At 47.7% G+C, this 18,980-nt stretch overlaps 1 protein-coding gene across 1 annotated transcript; it reads right to left on the bottom strand.

Annotated features, from left to right (window-relative positions):
- Window positions 1-9,884: 9,884 nt before the first annotated feature.
- LOC136530818 (uncharacterized) lies at window positions 9,885-12,600 on the bottom strand. Its single transcript, XM_066523533.1, has 5 exons — window positions 12,310-12,600; window positions 12,045-12,198; window positions 10,710-11,927; window positions 10,480-10,598; window positions 9,885-10,391 (listed from the first exon to the last, which is right to left on the bottom strand). Exons 1-5 carry the CDS (start codon window positions 12,598-12,600, stop codon window positions 9,885-9,887), a joined length of 2,289 nt encoding a protein of 762 aa, XP_066379630.1.
- Between the last annotated feature and the right edge of the window lie 6,380 nt (window positions 12,601-18,980).

Raw genomic sequence — 18,980 nt, 5'->3', positions numbered from 1 at the left:
TTGTGTGTAGGTGAACTACAAGATCGGTGGAAGTCATTGGGTTATTGATAGTGGTTGCACTCAACATATGACCGGTGATCCTCGTATGTTCACCTTACTAGATGAAGAGGTAGATGGACAAGAGAAAATAACATTTGGAGATAATTCAAAGGGCAAGGTTAAAGGATTGGGCAAAGTGGCAATATCAAATGATCATTCCATCTCCAATATGCTCTATGTTGCTTCATTGAGCTTCAACTTGCTATCCGTTGGGCAATTGTGTGATCTTGGCTTTCAATGCTTATTCACCGAGAAGGAGGTTGTTGTATCCAAGGTAGATGACAATCAAGTGATATTCAATGGATTTAGATACAACAACTTATATCTAGTTGACTTCACCTCCGAAGATGCAAACTTGAAGACTTGCCTATTCACCAAAACAACACTTGGGTGGCTATGGCATAGAAGACTTGCTCATGTTGGGATGAGCTCACTCAAGAAGCTTATGAAGAATGATTTGGTGAGAGGGTTGAAGGATGTGAAGTTTGAGAAGGACAAGCTTTGTAGTGCATGTCAAGCCGGCAAGCAAGTTGCAAACACTCATCCAACCAAAGCTTTCATGTCAACCACAAGAGTGCTAGAACTCCTACACATGGATTTATTTGGACCGACAACATACAAGAGTTTGGGAGGAAATCTCTATTGTCTTGTGATTGTGGATGACTATTCAAGATATACATGGGTGTTCTTCCTTCATGACAAATCCGAAGTTGCATCTTGTTTCAAGAAATTTGCCAAGAGAGCTCAAAATGAATTTGAAGTGAAGCTCAAGAAGATAAGAAGTGACAATGGCAAAGAATTTGACAACACAAACATAGAAGCTTATTGTGATGAAGTTGGAATCAAACATGAAGTCTCCGCAACCTATACTCCTCAACAAAATGGTGTAGTTGAGAGGAAGAACCGGACTTTGATCACTCTTGCAAGGACAATGCTAGATGAGTACAACACCCCCGAAGCTCTATGGGCGGAAGCAATCAACACCGCATGTTATGCATCCAACCGCCTATTTCTTCAAAAGTTCCTTGTCAAGACACCATATGAGTTGCTCAATGGGAAGAAGCCGGACGTCTCCTTCTTTAGGGTGTTTGGTTGCAAGTGCTACATCTACAAGAAGCGGCAACACCTAGGGAAGTTTCAAAGGCGTTGTGATATAGGTTTTCTTGTTGGTTACTCATTGAAGTCCAAAGCATATAGAGTATTTAATCATGCCACCGGCTTGGTTGAAGAAACATATGATGTGGAATTTGATGAATCTAACGGCTCCCAAGGAGCACATGAGAATCTTGATGATGTAGGTGATGAACCATTGAGGGAGGCTATGAAGAATATTCCGGTGGGAGACATCAAGCCAAAAGATGATGAAGATGATGTACAAGTCATTAACCAACCTTCTTCATCAAATGTACCACAAGATGGTGATAAAGTTGGGAGAGTAGAAAATGAAGATACTCATATCTCCCATGAGCAAATGGTGGTACAAGCACAAGATGTTGATGCTCCACAACCTCCTCGTCAAGTGGACAATAGAAGAAATACACCTCTCCTACAAGATCATCCACAAGATCTCATTATAGGGAGTCCAACAAAAGGGGTGATGACTAGATCTCAAAAACTTACTTCATTTATTGCTCATCACTCTTTTGTCTCTTGCTATGAGCCTACCAAGGTAGAAGATGCTCTTAAAGATCCGGATTGGATCAATGCCATGCATGAAGAGTTGAACAACTTCACTCGCAATGAAGTTTGGAATCTTGAAGAGCGACCAAAAGATGCAAGAGTCATTGGAACCAAGTGGGTGTTCCGCAACAAGCAAGATGATCAAGGTGTTGTTGTGAGGAACAAGGCAAGACTAGTAGCAAAAGGGTTCTCTCAAGTTGAAGGTTTAGATTTTGGAGAAACTTTTGCACCGGTTGCAAGATTAGAAGCCATCCGTATCCTTCTTGCATATGCATCACATCATGAAATGAAATTATACCAAATGGATGTGAAAAGTGCATTCTTAAATGGCTTTATTAATGAACTAGTCTATGTTGATCAACCTCCCGGGTTTGAAGACCCTAGATATCCTAATCATGTTTATAGGTTGTCCAAGGCACTATATGGGCTTAAGCAAGCCCCAAGAGCTTGGTATGAGCGCCTTCGGGACTTCCTTATTAAGAAGGGCTTCACCATTGGGAAGGTGGACACCACACTATTCACCAAGAAGCTTGATGGGCATATCTTCATTTGTCAAGTATATGTTGATGATATCATCTTTGGATCATCAAATGAAGACTCATGCAAAGAATTTGGTGAATTGATGTCTAAGGAGTTCGAGATGTCAATGATTGGTGAGCTTACATTCTTTCTTGGTTTTCAAGTCAAGCAAATGAAAGAAGGCATCTTCATCTCTCAAGAGAAATACACTAAAGATCTTCTCAAGAGATTCAAGATGGATGAATGTAAGCCAATCAAGACCCCAATGCCTACCAATGGACATCTCGACCTAGATGAGGGAGGTAACTCGGTTGATCAAACTCTCTACCGTTCTATGATTGGTAGCTTGTTACATTTAACCGCATCTAGGCCCGACATCATGTTTAGTGTGTGTGTGTGCTAGGTTTCAAGCTAGTCCTAAGGAAACACATTTAATTGCCGTAAAAAGAATCCTTAGGTATCTTAAGCACACACCAAGCATTGGCCTTTGGTATCCCAAAGGAGCTTTATTTGAATTAATTGGCTATTCCGATTCGGATTACGCCGGATGCAAAGTTGATAGGAAGAGCACATCCGGAGGGTGCCATTTGCTTGGTAGATCACTTGTGTCTTGGTCCTCCAAGAAACAAAATAGTGTGGCTTTGTCCACCGCCGAAGCGGAATACATTGCCGCGGGTGCTTGTTGTGCACAAATATTATATATGAAACAAACTTTACTAGACTATGGAGTAGTTCTAGAGAAAGTACCTCTTTTGTGCGACAATGAAAGTGCGGTAAAACTTGCAAATAATCCGGTTCAACATTCTCGCACCAAGCATATAGATATCCGCCATCACTTTCTAAGAGATCATGTAGCTAAAAATGATATATCACTAGAAGGTGTAAGATCCGAAGATCAATTAGCGGATATCTTCACTAAACCGCTAGATGAGGCTACATTTTGTAGATTGCGGAACGAGCTCAATGTACTTGATTTTAGTAACTTCACTAAAAATTGAGCTTGTGTTGTCCCTTGCATTCATTGTAATATACAACATGTTTAATTTGTGGCAATGCATATAGGGCTTGTCTAACATGGTTAAGATAACCGCCGAAAAGCGTGTGAAGAAGCTTAACCTTGGATCAAACTTGACAAGCAACTAGATTTACTTACAAGTATTACATATGCATGAATGTTGTTTTGTCGTTTTGTTCCATTTGCCCTCTTGTTGCCTATTTTCTTAAAAAGAATTATAGCCTAAGGCAAAAATATTTTGAAAAATATGAGGGTTTGAGAGAGGTCACTCACATCAGTCCCAATTGGTGTTTATTTGGATCTTATTCAAGTTGGGACTTGATTGGGAACAGGTAGCGCGAAGGATTGTTGAAGGATTGCTGTAAAAGGTGCACCGGACGCTGCACCGGACGCTGCTGTCCAGCGTCCGGTCAGTTCACAGGAGGTGAACTGCTAATGAAGGAGTGACCGGACGCTGCGTCTGTGCGTCCGGTCAGGAAGGGTTCTGCGTCCGGTCGATCGAAGGAAGGACAAGCAGTACTGACCGGACCCTGCCTGCGTCCGGTCATGGACCACCGGACGCGTCCGGTCGCGATTCCAGAGGATTTGGACCTCTCTGGAATCGACCGGACGCTGGGTGGTAGCGTCCGGTCGCTACCACCGGAGCGTCCGGTCAGTGGATCTCGCGCGTCTTAAGGACTCTTTTCCCGTTTCCTTTTCTGTCGCGTTTTGGGGGTTATTTATCCGGACCTTTTCTTCTTCCTTGACATAAGCCCGAGCCGCCGCCGTGCCCTAGCCCAAGCCACCAAGCCGCGCCGCCGCTGCCTCGCCAAGCCGCCGCACGGTTGTGCCGCCGCCTCCTCGCGCCTCACCTCGCGCCCGCGCCTCGGTGCCCCTGCCCAGTCGCGCCGCCGCAGCCTCCCCGTGCCCGCAGCCGAGTCTCGCGCCCCGGCCTAGCGCGCCACCAAGCCTCGCGGCTCATCCAACGCGCCACCGCCCGCTCAGCTCCTCGACGGCCTTCTCGCGTCCAAGCTCGTCGTTCCATCGGTGCCAAGGCTGAAAATCTTCGCCAAGTAATCTTGCCCTATCCTCCCATTGTTTGGTAAGGCGAGTTTTTGCGTTTCAATCTTGATCTTCAAATTGTGACCTAGATCAATTCTAAATGCTCTAATTCCCCATTGCATTCAGGGCATTTGACCTAACCCTAGCCCGGTTCCGAGTATCCCCCACGTGATATCTTATCTCTTCTCGGATCGCCGTTCGTCAGGTAGAAAGCCACTCGATTCGATTTCGCATCTACATTGCTTTCTCTATTAGGATTTCGTATCTATTAGACATATGGTATTTATTTGTATATCTATCTATTCTATCGTGCAGCGAGTCGGTTCCGTTGTGGTTCAATTGGCAGTTGGCAGTTAACTCGGAGCCAAGCTCGCGAGTAAGGATCGAGGCCAAGCCTCGAAAGCGGCAGTTTGTCAGTTGATCTTCATCAGCGACAGTTCACCATCTTGTCAGTTCAGATGGCTCGCACCAAGAATGTTGGTGGTGGCCCAGGTGATGATGATCGGAGGCCCCCGCCTCGTCAGCCAGCCGGATCCAAAGGCAAGTCAACCAAGCAGCTGACATCCAAGAAGCGCAAGTACCCCGACGCCGAGACAGCGAGAGCAGCAGCTGTTGCAGAGGCCGCAGAGCGTGCCGAGAGAGGTGGTACCCGCAGCGGAGTTGTCATTGCAGATCAGCCAGTTTCACCCGCAGTCAGAGCTGCGATTGAGGAGGTTGAGCGTCGTCATGGTAGTCCAGCTAGGACTGCCACGTTTGCAGGACGACGGGTCGCCATTGAGGAGGGTCCGTCAGCACAGCAGCAGCCTCCACCAGCAGAGCCTCAGCCAGCCCAGGAGACTCAGGAGAGTCAGGAGACCGAGCCGGCACCTCAGCTACGCCGCTCGAGTCGTACCAGTGCTGCAGTTCCACCGAGGCCAGTTACACAGCGCAGGGGTTCACGCCCTCCGCCCAGACCACAGGGTCCGCCTCCAGTGGTTCACCTCGACTTGAGGGCCGCTACAGCCAGGCAGGTTCAGCAGCTGCGGTTTGTTGAGTTTGAGGTTTGGTTTCCTCCTAGGAGGGATGAGAGAGTAGCTGAGGGGTTCTACACGCCACTGCATGAGGATTTCTACAATGCATATCTTAACAGTGGGGCAGTGTTCAGATCACAGAGGGTCTGTCAGATAGAGTCCATTGTGGCAGCAGCCGGAGAGGGCATTCGGCAATACTTGTCATATTTGCCAGGACTGACAGATTTGATTGGACGGACGGGCATATATGTACCTTCTTGGGTCCGTCAGTTTTATGCCTCGCTCTACATTGATCCTCATCACAGATTCATTCATTTTGCTTTCAAAGGCAAAGACTACAGAGTGACTAGTGGCAGAGTCAGGGAGATACTGAGACTACAGGAGCAGCCTGTAAAGATGCATGAGGTTTGCTATGGACATCAGGAGCCTCCTAGGCGTCCTCATGGAGGGCAGGTGCCCCCTACAGATCTAGTGCGGCATTGCTTCAAGGAGCCGTTCGGTGAGGGGTCGAGCAGGAACCCCAGTGACTTGACTCCTACAGCGAGGATACTAGAGGCCATCATCAGGAGGACACTGCTTCCCAGGTTGGGATACAGGGAGGGCCTGACTCGCTTACAGCTCTGGCTTCTCAATGCCATCATACAGATGACAGTGTTTGACATCTGGGACCTCCTTCTTTCAGAGATGGAGGATACTATAGCTGAGGGATTCAAGGGTCGCAGGCAGCTTCCCTATGCTCACTGGATCACGTTCCTCATCCGCAGAGTTGTGATTGATAAGCCCCCTGGCATGATGGATGAGTATACAGGTGCCACTACAGAGTTCCCAGCTTACAACCTGTCACAGAGGATCAGACACGCCACTCCTCAGGCACCCAGTCAGCCTAGCCATCGCCCCGACGTGCCAGAGTCTGCAGCTCAGCAGGACGAGATCATCAGAGGGATTGTAGCCACTGAGGAGGAGGAGCTAGAGGCATAGCAGGGAGTGAGTGAGTACAGTGATAGCTCTGACGACGACTACCAGCCTATACCTCAGATGCCTCCACGCAGACACGATGCAGAGGCCGGTAGCTCTAGTTCTGCTCCACCTGCTCCACAGACAGACCCCGCTCTCATTGCTATTCTTGAGCGGATGCAGCAGGATCAGACACGACAGGCACAGGAGACAGCTACAAACTTCGCACAGTTTCAGGCTCGTCAGGACGAGTTTCAGCGGCAGCAGCAGCTCCTTCAGCACCAGCAGTTACTTATGCAGTAGCAGCTCATGGGATTCATGCAGCATGTAGTGACAGCCATTGGGATCCCACTGCCACAGACTTCGCCCCAGCTTGCACAGCCACCTACCACTTCGACGACTCCAGCAGTACAGCCCATCGGGCTTTAGAGTCAGGGACAGCCTCCAGCTCAGTTTACGTCACCTCCAGTACAGGTGTCCCAGTGGTTAGCTTCACCTGGTGTAGCCCCGCAGTTCACTCCTTATCACACGGGTTTCTCACCAGAGCAGACTTCTTCGCTATTCGTGCCTGAGTCGTCAGTCTCCAGGAGCCTTGGAGCATCATTCAGCGAGTTGACCGGCATGCCTACTCCGCCTCACATGCATTCTGCCGGTCCGTCTACAGCAGCTCCAGCTATTATGACCATTCAGAGGCTCCCCTCGTCTGTCGCCTCGTCAGATCCTACGACGGACATACTTGCAGCATCACAGGCAGCACCAGCCCCAGCTCAGACCCAGACCGCTTCAGCGACACTTCCTGCTTCAGAGGGTCAGTCAGTTCAGAGCTCAGGGTCAGATGATGATGGCGCCCAGTTCCATCTTGCTCCACGTACTTCAGCGCCCAACTCGTCCGCTGCAGCCCCGCCGACCGACCCTTAGGTTTTGGTGCTTGACGCCAAAGGGGGAGAGGGTTTTGAGTATGTAGACTCAGGGGGAGCGAGCTTTAGGGGGAGCTAGTTATCCAGTATTAGCTTATTATATACATTTGGAGTTTTATTTGTGTGATACACTATTACTTATGCATTCGGGTGTTTACTTTCATGCATACTACTATATATATGTGATAGTGCTATCTACGTGGTTGTGATATTTGACATGTGTGACTTCTACCTTGCTTTATCTATATGTCATATCACTTGGGTAATGCTCATTTGCTATTGCTTCCGCGTTTATATTTCGGAGCAAATGAGCTTTGTTATCTGTACTCATGCTTAATTCATATCCTTTGAGTACACTGTGTTGGCTTGGGTCATATAAGCTTGACCAACTCTTTTTGTTCTTATTGACAAAAGCTTATATGAACCAAGCCCGTCAAAAACCTCACTCTATAACATACTCGAGGTGGTATTGTCATCAATCACCAAAAAGGGGGAGATTGAAAGCATCTAGGCCCCTAGTTGGATTTCGGTGATTAATGTCAATACAAGATTACTATGACTAATGTGTGTTTTGCAGAGGCAATTAAGTTAGGTCATGGTAATGGAGATCGATTGGGCAATCGAGGTTGTCATGCCCCTACGATGGAAATCGTTTCGGTTTTCAAAGGATGGACGACAAGGTTAAGGATGACTAGTTCTAAGTGTCAATTGGAGTTGGAAAGACACTTAGAGTAGTTTAGGACTTTGTTTTTCCTTTGGCCGTACTATGAAGGGGGGTATGAACGGGTAGCTTGACCTAGTTGAGTCTAGTGAGTTAGGTGTGGTGCACACTTGTTAAAACTAGCTCTAGGTAGCTCCCATGAATGCCTAAGATCCTTTGGAGCAAACTTCATTCACATATGTTCGAAAGTTGGAAGTGAATGGAGGGTCAAACACTGACCGGACGCTGGCTCCGGTGTGACCGGACGCTGGCCGCAGGGTCCGGTCAGTTCGTTTAACTGAGGTGAATAAGTCTGTTGTGACCGGACGCTGGAAGGCCTTGTGATCGGACGCTGAGGGCTAGCGTCCGGTCGACTCCAGTAAGGGTCCAGACTTGGAAAAGAGTGACCGGACGTGTCCGGTCAGTGCTGACCGGACCCTGAGGGTTCAGCGTCCGGTCGAGTCCAGTAAGGTTCCAGTAAGGGTTTTATGCGACCGGACGCGTCCGGTCAGTGCTGACCGGACCCTGCCAGCGTCCGGTCGATTCGTTACTACTGGTTCGCGGGTTGAACTGACCGGAGCGTCCGGTCATCACGACCGGAGCGTCCGGTCATCCCGCAGAAGCTCATAACGGTTTGTTTTTCAGGCTGGCTTATAAATAGAAGCTCCACTCGTGAGTGGAGTATCCTTTGCTCATTCAAACAGCTGAAAAACACGTTTGTGAGTGCCAAGAAGAGCAAGATCCTAGTGAGGTGTTTGTGATTTGAGAATCCAAGAGAGTAGCCTCACTAGCAAATCAAGAGTAGCAAAGTGTGCATCCATCTTCTCATTAGGCTTCGCGTGGTCAAGTGAGAGTTCGTGCTTGTTACTCTTGGTGATCGCCATCACCTAGACGGCTTGGTGGTGATTGGAAGTTTGGTGTTCACCCGGCGGAGCTTGTGGGTGACCCAACTCAAGTTGTGAGCGGCTTTGGGTGATTCGCCGCGACAGAGTGTCGAAGAATCAACCCGTAGAGAGCACTTGATCCTTGCGCGGATCAAGGGGGAGCTACACCCTTGCGCGGGTGCTCCAACGAGGACTAGTGGGGAGTGGCGACTCTCCGATACCTCGGCAAAACATCGCCGCGTTCCTTTCTCTCTCTATTTACTTTGAGCACTTACTTTGAGCATTTACTTTGAGCAATTCAATACTTGTTTTTACATCCATAGAATTGCTTGCTAGAGTAAGTTTGGAACTTAGGTTGCGAGGTTGTTGTGCATTAGTTTGATATAAACACTTTTCTAGGCACAAGGGGTTAATTGGGCTATCCGTAGGATTTGTTTATTGAAAGAAAATTTAGAATTAGCCCAATTCACCCCCCCTCTTGGGCATCTTGATCCTTTCAATGTTGATTGTAGAGCTCTCCTCTTTCCAATTGCCCTTGTTCCATGTAGCACACATGCCCCTTGCAAGTCAAAACATATTTGTTATATGATGAATGTAACAGAAACAAGTTGTATAATACTATAATCCAATGAATTAGCTAAGTAAATATGGATCAAGTCTACCTTGTTAATGTGACCTCTCTTTTCTTCTCCCAGGCGACAAGCTACAGGAATAATGAGGAATGCAGCAACGTTAGAAACAATGAGGAATGTAGCAAACATATAAACAAGTTGTGTAAGCTAGGAATCAAATAACAGGAACATGGGTAAATAAAATATGGCATAAGTAGCATCATAGTTAATATGGTCCACAACCAGCCAGCCACATTAGAATTTAGAAGTAATCCACAACCACAAGCTAGTGAGCTACTAGTGGCATAATTAAAAGTAGTCCACATCCACGAAGTAATCCACAACCACAAGCTAGTGAGCTACTAGTGGCATAATTAAAAGTAGTCCACATCCACACAACATACATTACAAACGAAGCTTAAGGTTCTAATGAAGTAAGTGCAGAACAGGGCACAGGTAACACAAAAAGCAAGCTGGACTGAAATCTCTCAAAAGCCAATCCCCACCCCAACAATCAATATCCATCATCAAATTCATCATGGATGTTTGCAGCAGCCTCAATGTCCTCTCCATTGTTGGAGCCATTAGGACCAGGAGCATCTTCACAATCTGTCACATCAGCATTGTCATGTGGGTCTTGACTTGCTTCATCTTCTTCGTCATCTGAACCTAAGTCATCTTCAACCAAACTTGGGCTAGAAGGTCTTGCACGGTTGCTGCTAGCATTCCTTCTAAGATTGCATCCTCGGAGTGAGCTTGATGCACCAAGAGCTTCATCAACATGTTCCCATCTAAGATCATTTGCATCACACTCACACCCACAATCACCTTGATGGTATACAAAAGAAGAGTCAGCCCACTCATTGTCCCAATGGAACTCTTCAATGACCAAAGGATCAAAACTCTTTCCTTTTTTCTCACGCCTTATCTGAAACCTAGTCTTCATCTTCCGGTTGTAGGAAACAAATACAATAGAATTCAACCTCTTATGCAGCAAGCGGTTTCTTTTCTTTGTATGGATCTACAAAAGAAATTAGAGAAAATATTTATCTTGCTGAAATTAAACACGAACTAAGTAGTAGGAAAATCATAGAGTATTTAGTACTCACAAACTCGAATGTGCTCCAATTCCTCTCACAACCAGATGATGAAGCACATAGACTAACAATGCGCCTAGCAAACCGTTGAAGCTCAATAGCACGACCACCATATGAACACCACCAATCAACTACATTGTCAAATACAAAAATATAGTACAAATTAAGAATGAAATATACTTGCTGGAATTAAGTTACAGAAATGTAGAATTGCTGAAATTGCAGTAGAAAACAGTACTTACGAGGGCTCATTGACTCAAGGTTTTGCTTAGCCATCTTATTTGAGAATGCATCTCCTCTAAGGGCTTCATAGTCCAAGGATTGAGCATCAATCTTGGCTTGAGTATCTTTATCATCCACCATTCTTCCAAGAACTTCAAGGAAGCAACCTCTTAGCTGCCCAACAGTGGCATCATCATCAGCTCTTATGAGAGGATGTAATTTCCCTAGGTTCAAGTACAGTGCAGCCCCATATAAAGGATGGTCAATTTGTTTCACCCAACGTTTCTCAATGATTTCCATAATTCTCTTGAGCAAGGTTTTCTTGGTTTGGATAGCAAAGCTTAGCTTGATCTTCTCTTTTGCATGATTCATAAGCGCTGCAACCTCTGGCATTGTGGGCTTCTCATCACCATCCACCACCCTAAGTACAATTAGTAGTGGGGCTGAAGCTCTAAGGCAATCCTCAACTGAATTCCAAAACTCTGTAGAGAGCACAATGTCATGCACATCCATGCTGGCTGAAGTTTTAGCCAATTTATTGCTGGTCCATGCTTCACTATAAAATAGAGCCTTCAAAGCATCTCCGTGCTTATGCAAACTCTTCAAAGTGAGGAACAAGGTCGCAAATCGAGTGGCTGCAGGTCTAACAAGATCAGCCCCACCTGTCTTCTCTCTCATTGTACTAAGAATTCTCCCATGCCTATAGATGAAGGTTGTGACACGCCTTGCACGTGCAATAGGCTTCTTAAATTCCTTCAACTTCCCTATGTCTTCTAGCATAAGGTCCAAGCAATGTGCAGCACATGGGCTCCAAAACAGTGATGAAATTCTCTCCATTAGAAGCTTGCCCGCTGCCTTGTAGTTAGCCCCATTATCAGTGACAACTTGGACAACCTTGTCTTTTCCAATCTCCTCAATTCTCTTCTCCAGCAAATCAGCAATCATATATGCATCATGGACCTCACTTGATGCATCGACGGACTCCAAGAAGTAAGTCCCCTCCGGGCTATTCAGAAGGAAGTTAATCAAATGTCGTCCCCTCCTATCGGTCCATCCATCTGACATAAGCGTGCAGCCATAATGCTTCCATGCCTGCTCATGGTCCTCCCTCATGGTGCTTGTCATCTTCACAGCATCTTCAAGCAATGGATCCCCTAGCTGATAGGGAGAAGGAGGTTTGTACCCTGAACCATACTGCGTTGTTGCCTCAATTGCAATCTGAAATTGTCTTGCTGCTGCTGTATTGAATGGTATGCCACACTCATAAAACCACAAGGCCCATTGCATATCCACATAATGTTGCTACTCTTTGGTCTTTGTGCTGGACTGAATTGTTGGCTGAAAACACCCTTTACGCCTTTCATCAACTAGTTCTTCAGGTGTTTTTTGAAGCATCTCAAGAATTGTTCTGTTCCCCTTTGGTTTTGCCTTGGCCTTGCTTGCTGCTGCAACCTTGTATGAATAGGCTGCACGCCTTTGTTTTGTTGCAGTCCCTGAACTTGGGTGCGCCTTGGAGGTTTGGGATTCAGGTTCAGGTGCAGTTCCTTCACTACTACCACATCTGCTTCTCCTTCCTGCTCTTGCTGTTGCTGCTCATCATCATCATCATCATCTAGGTACAATGGCCTTTTCCTCCTGTTGGATTCCAAGTAATCTGTCATCTGCTTTCTGATTGGAGTAGTGGTTTTTTTGACACATTACGGCATCTCCATAGCCACCAGCTAGATGTTGCTTCAGCCTTTTGATCCCTCCATGAACCATGGTGCCACACAGGGTACATGTCACCTCATCTCGGTTTTGAAGATTCGCCCAATAGCCATACTTCCAACCAGGGTCCTTCGACTTGGCCTTCCTTGCTGGATCATTCTTTGGATCATAATTGGCATTGTTGACAGAAGGTGGACTTGCCATTGTTTGCTGCTAGCTGTTACATGCAAAGACCAAGAGTTAAGAGTATAATTAAAAGATGGAAGGGGAGAGCATAGTAACAAACAAATCATAAAGCCAATGAGGTTTCAAATTTTAGTAACAGTAACAGCCATAGTGTCACCTAGAATCCCTAGAGTATTATAACTTTCTACACCAACACTGAACTCTCCACAAATATGATATATCAGAGTTTGTTGTAACTATATGACTCGATGAAACATCCTACTATTCTCAGAAGTGGAATAACCTCATAACATATGCTCAAGCTAAAAGAGAAAAAAAGCTCAATACCACTCCATTTAGATACAACATCCCTAGGCAGTTGACAACACAGACGAAGCGAAGCGAGGCCCGTCGCCGGTATGGATCGTCACCGGTGAAGTGAAGCTGGAGGGAGAGGAAGAGATGCTCACACGTACCTGTCGTCCTGTCCCCCGAGCTGCCGGAGGCTGGAACTGGCGGAGCAGCGCAAGGAGCTGTGAATCCAAGGCACAAATCAGCGGAGAAGAGGAAGACTCGAATCGAAGTAGGGGAGGCTCAAATCGAAGCAGGGAAGACTCGAATCGAAGCAGGGGAGGCACAAATCGATTGAGAAGAAGAGGCGGAGCGGCCGCGCGCGCCAAGAACAGGTGAGTTTGCGGCTTTGCGCACGGGAGAGATGAGATAGGGACTTGCGGGAGCTGTAGGCCCGCGCCGCGATTTCCCCGCGCGCGCGCAACTTCCGCGGTTGCGATTCCCGCGCGCGCGCAACTCCCGCAGTAGTGATTCCCGCGCGCGCGCAACTCCTGCGGCCGCGATTTCCCGCACGCGCAACTCTCGCGGCCAGGCGGCGTCCGATTCGCTCGTGCGTCGTCCGCCTCAGGCCGCTCAGAGCTCCAACGTCGCCTAATCGCGCCTAGGCGACGCCTTTTTCTGCAAGGCGGACGCCATACAGATGCTGCTCGTGGCGAGGCCGATGCCCAGCTTAAAATAGCGCCTGGACGCCTAGGCGTCGCCTTGGAGATGACTTAAAAACAATGGTTAAGAGTCTTTATGTTTTCTTGTTATCTGCCTTTGTTATTCCACTTGTTTGGTGCTGTATAATTCCTAATTTAGTAACTATTCTGAGTGCACTTGGAGCAACTTGTTATGATATTTGTGGCAATACAATGTGTGGTTTTATTATGATGTACCTGCATTTTTTTTTGTTGCTAACCGCAGATCTTGGTCAAATTTCTTAGCTATTTGAAATGATATTGATGGATCTATATGGGTCTGGTGGTGATACCATTGTCTGGTTGTTTTGCAAACAGTGAGGCATGCTAGCGTTTTGGCTTTAACAAACAGCAATGGCCAATTATGGATATGGCTGGCATTTGAAAGTGTGGTTACTTCAGGGAATCTCATTGAAGAAACCACTTACTGATGGCTTTCGCTAATTAACCATTGACTGGCATGATGAAATCTGTAGGATCAACATTTTTTTTTGGGTCAGCTGGCTGCATCAAGCAATATGTTAAGGATGTGTGCATTAACTGTTAAAGATTGAAACTGAGTTTTCACGAAATTCGGGTTCTGAAGGATTGAGATAAGCACCGTTTGAAGATAAGTGTAGTGATGGAGGAGCACTGACTGGCTTTGAATCAGCTGACCTTATATTTTAATATGAGGTTTATTCTGTAGCCTGGTTTCTTGTGTTTTCCACCTTTTGTATGCAGTATTTATTCAATGCTGATTGATTTCAGTTTTATTACAATCTTACTAGCCTGATTCCATTTGGAACATGCAGTACCAAGAGAAATCGTGGAACTGCATTTGTGAGAATGCAAACATATAATCGTGTTACTAGTCTGGTTGATTAACTGCAATTTATATTTAAATTCGTTTTTTTTTTGAAACGGTGTTGATGGTTATGCTGCAACGAGTGGTTGTTTTAGCATAATCGAATTCGCTGTGCAAACTCAGTGTATAAACCACGAGTTAAGGTGTTATGTGGGCAACGTCTACCAGCGTCACAACAAGAATCGTGGCTGACCGGTGGGCTGCGTAACCGGTGGGCCGCGGCATGGCGCGGCAGAGCCGGTCACCAGGGGCTGCAAAGCACCTGGACGTCTTCAGGGGTGAACTGCATTTAGTTATCAAGATCCGATGGTTTAGGAGTGTTAGTTCATTTGATATTTATCCCTTAATGTTAGCTGAGGTTTGTTAGGATTCATGTATAAGTTGGAACATTTTTGCTTAATGAAAGATTAGCCAGGGATTGAGTTTATCTTCCTCTCGCTCTCTGGCGCCCTAGCGCTCACCCTCACTCTCTCTTCCTCGCACTCGCCAAGGCGCCGAGCACGGCGCCGCCAGCTCGTCGACGGGCGTTCAAGCCACGACTGCCGATCTCCCATTCCTACTCCCTTCACAGCAGCATATGCCCCAACAACCTGGTATCAATGTCAGGCTCCGCCTCTTCCTCCGTGCCCGTCACTCCTTCCGCCGCCGCCACCACCACCACCACTCCGCCTGTTCCTCCCGCCACCACCGCGCCACTAGACAGATGCCCTTAACGCCCTCACTTCAGCCATCTATGGCCTGCAGCGCCAAGTCGGCAATCTGTCCAACTGCGTCGCCGCCGTCGAGAGCCTCCCGGCCATGTCGGCGCCACCACTGCTGTCCATGGGCCTCCCCGGTTACGAGGGCATTCTGCCACTGCCGGCTTAGGGTCCAGTGATCTCGGAACTGCCTCCATCCCATCCGGCGTAGCCGTCCTTGGCCATACCGACTTCACCGGCGCCCGCCTCTCACCCCGTACCGATCACACAAATCTCCTTCCCCCACTCACCATCCCCTGTTCCGTCATCCTCATCCATCATGCAAGCCCCCCACCCGCCGCCATCCGCTCCCATGCACATGCCACCGCCACTTCCCCACGTGCCGCCGGCACCGGAGTCCGTCGTGCCGCGCTGCCACAAGCTATCATTTCCCACCTATGACGGCAAATATGACCCTCTAGGCTGGCTGAATCGCTGTGACCAGTTCTTCCACTCACAGCGCACCCCCGAGACCGAGAAAGTCTGGCTCACCTCTTTCCACCTCACCGGCTGTAACACCCTCGGTGTTACCCCGTTAATCATCTACTAAAACATGTCATGAGCATCGCACTTGTGTGTTAATGCATGTGGTGAAGTGTGTAGATCAATTTCTGTAACTCAAAATGATAAATAAAAATGCTAAACGAAAGTTGGTTCGATGGTTCATGCATATCAAGTAGGGTTTAAAACCAATTTTTATTAAGCAAAAATACCATAGAACATGTGTGTGATACTTAAATAAAGTTGGAAGTGCAAACTTTGTAGATGACAATGAAATACTTGCTGTTGAAAAAGAATATTGCTAAGTAATATTTTTAGTAGCTTAGAAATGCAATATGAAATTAAGATTAGCTCAAACGCTTAGAAAATTTATAAGTCTGTGGACAGCTAGACGCTGCTATGTTTAGCAATTTATTTGGAGACATTGGGTTAAGGAGTGGTGTAGTGCTATGATTTGATTTAGTAGTTCCATATGCCATCTTGAGTGTAGTGAAGCCGGTTTAGGTTTAGGAGCAACGGTTTGGTCGTGATCAACACTTTAAAATTCATGCATGTCACAGCTTTGTGCTGTCTGGCGCCGTGCGCGTGGTCACCACGCGTGGCTGACCCACGTCGCCGCACGGTTGTGCCGTGCGTGCGCGTGGCTGCACACCGGCTGGCCGTGGCCTTGCCGCGGCTTGGCCGCTCTAGCCGCACCGCTAGGTCGCTGGTCCGCTCTACGCTCGACCGCCCCTACCACCATGACTGTCGCTGGTGCTGCTGCTACCTCCACGCCCACACCGCGATGACGCCGCTGCCACCACCGTCGCATCACCACGCTGTGTGCCTACAGCTGCGCAGTGCCACTGGCCCGCCTTGATGCTACACGCACTTGGCCGTGTCGTCGTTGCCTTGCCATTGATGGCACTGTGGCATGCGGGCCACACCGGTCACGAGCGTGCATGTCTGTCGGCTAGTGCCTGACCATGGGCTGTGCTGGTCACACCAACCACGTCCCGCCAAGGCATGCCCTTGCCAAGTCGCTGGCTGCCCCTCCCCCACCGCTCCCTCGCTCTCTCTCACTGTTCTCATCTCCCGGCCACCGTCGAAACGCACCGGCACCGCAGCTGCGAGGGGTCACCTCTCATCAATCCCTCTTGTCCGTGCCTCCGCCCTCACGTCCCCTCTCCAACCGCCCCCACCCCGCTTTGATTGCGGCTTAGCCAAGCCTCAATTTTGGAGCTTCGCCCCGCCACCACGCCGTTAAGACCCGTCACCACCCGCGCCATGGCCAGCCTCCACCACTTCACCCGATGCAAATTCCTCTGCACCTCTAGCTCGCCTTGGCTCCCTCTCCATCGTGTGCATGCCAGTAGGAGCGCTACCGCCTCCCCGCTGCCGTTGACGCGGCCATGTCCGCCGTGGCTCGTCGCCGTGCTCATCGCACGCACATGGCTAGCCCTGCTCAGGTAGTTGCCAGCTGAACCACCACTTTGGCCAGGTTCGCGGTGTGCCCCGGGTGCTTATCCCCTATCTCTACCATCCTGTTAGCGCTGTAGCTCGCTGGGATGACCGTGGCACTGTCGTGGGTGACTGTGCATGGTGGCAGCTCACTCCAGTACGCCCTGTTGCTCCGTATCGCCGCTTACGGTAGGCGTTAGGGTTGTAGATGGGGTTCGACTCGTTAGTTGGGTCGGTGCGAGCCTCGAGTGGCCGACGTACCACCTAGTGCCACCATCCACTACGTCGGCAAGCTCGGGGAATCTCAGGGACCTCTCCGGTGCGAAGGTGAAAAGATACGAGGGCTCCATTGTAAAGTCGTTGTCTATAGAAATAGTACGTGTAGTGTTCGTGCTATTGTCTGATAACGCGAGGGCGTTTTTGCAAGAGTGCCAGCGTGCGCAGGGGCTCCCCGCCCGGGCTGCCTCCGCGCGTGGGCCACGCCCCGCGTGGGCCGCATTGGGCCAAAATTGGTTTATTTTTTTCATGAAAAATAGAAATAGCTTTTCATTTTAATTCTAAGCTGAGCTTTGGTAATTAATATAAAATAATGTAGATATCCAAAAATTGTGAAACTAATTTTGTTAGGTTCCCAAAAACATTGTCTACCTGTTAGTATAGTTAGTTCATACATATCCGTGTGGTTGCTAAGGAGCATTAAAATAGTTGAGATGCTAAGTATTATTTTGATTAATAATTGTAGGAATTTTTGTGGTAGATTGGTGATAGCAAAAACCCTGAAATTTTTATAGTAGCTTCATTGTATTATTATATGCTCACTATAATTTTTGTAGCCCTAGAATAGACTACTTAATATGGTAGCTAAATACCCATTAAGATTAAAGGAATAATGGCATGATATTGGTTTACAAAAGTTAAGCACTTGTAGGGTGAGCTTGAAATCTATTTGGTAGAGATAATGATTAGCTTAGTATCTTAGTCATTAGAGCTAGCTTAGTATCTTAGCATGTGTATTCTTATTTTAAGAGTTGCTGTTGCCAAAATACTAAGTGTTGCATCATCAGTGCATGCATGTAGAGAACGAGTTGGTGGAGTTCTTGACCGCCGGAGAGCAAGAGTACGAGGAGGTGATTGAGGAGTACGAGGAGGAGGTTCTCGTACAGGAGGAAGCCCCACAACCACCGACGACTAACATAGCTGACAATTCGCCTGCCCAAGACAAGCCCCGGTGCATAACCCTTATTTTAAATAATCACTTGATATATATATGTGATGTGCATTTATGTTACATGATTTATATTGAAAATACATGCATAGATAAACCTACCTATGAGTCCTACTAGCATAGGTCAAGTAGCTGCTATGCTTAGGCTATCGGTAGCGTGAGTAACCTGCCGTTACTCATAATAGGTGATTATTATTATTACTCTCATGATAAAATGGTGAAAGGAAATGGAGATCAGGCAGGGATATGGTACGGGTATTGGTGGGTGTAATAGGTTGTGTCCCATGACCAATGGGGCATAGCTTGGTTACACTATTTTCCCTATCCATGTTGATTAAGGACCGTCCGTTGCTGTGGATGGTAGTCAGGTCACAGACTTATTATCCTAAGCACACACTTGCTTATGGGAGCGGGAAGGCTCGTTGCTCTCTTGTCATGGGTTCTGGCTCTTTTTGGACCGACTGATTGGAGGCGGGGATGCTAGAGGTCTAAGCACCACACTAAGTCCAGGACTCAGGAGTGGGGGCTTAGAGTCCAAGTTTGGACGAGGACCTAGACCCCTTGATAGGAGAGTGGTGGGTTGGTCTTGCTTGTGCCTGGGGTACAAGCAAGGCATGTGTTTTGGGGTACCAAGCTGG

Source organism: Miscanthus floridulus, unplaced genomic scaffold (genome assembly GCF_019320115.1).
Source record: "Miscanthus floridulus cultivar M001 unplaced genomic scaffold, ASM1932011v1 fs_214_2_3, whole genome shotgun sequence".
NCBI lineage: Eukaryota > Viridiplantae > Streptophyta > Magnoliopsida > Poales > Poaceae > Miscanthus > Miscanthus floridulus.
The sequence above is the reverse complement of the archived record's forward strand: the minus strand, read 5'-3'. Positions and strand labels throughout refer to the sequence as shown.

Coding starts and splice junctions, on each gene's coding strand:
- LOC136530818 (XM_066523533.1), bottom strand. CDS start 12,600: ATGGCAAGTCCACCTTCTGTCAACAATGCCAATTATGATCCAAAGAAT. Junction 11,928..12,044: donor AGAACTAGTTGATGAAAGGC/GTAAAGGGTGTT, acceptor CATTCAATACAG/CAGCAGCAAGACAATTTCAG. Junction 10,392..10,479: donor ATTGGAGCACATTCGAGTTT/GTGAGTACTAAA, acceptor TTTCTTTTGTAG/ATCCATACAAAGAAAAGAAA.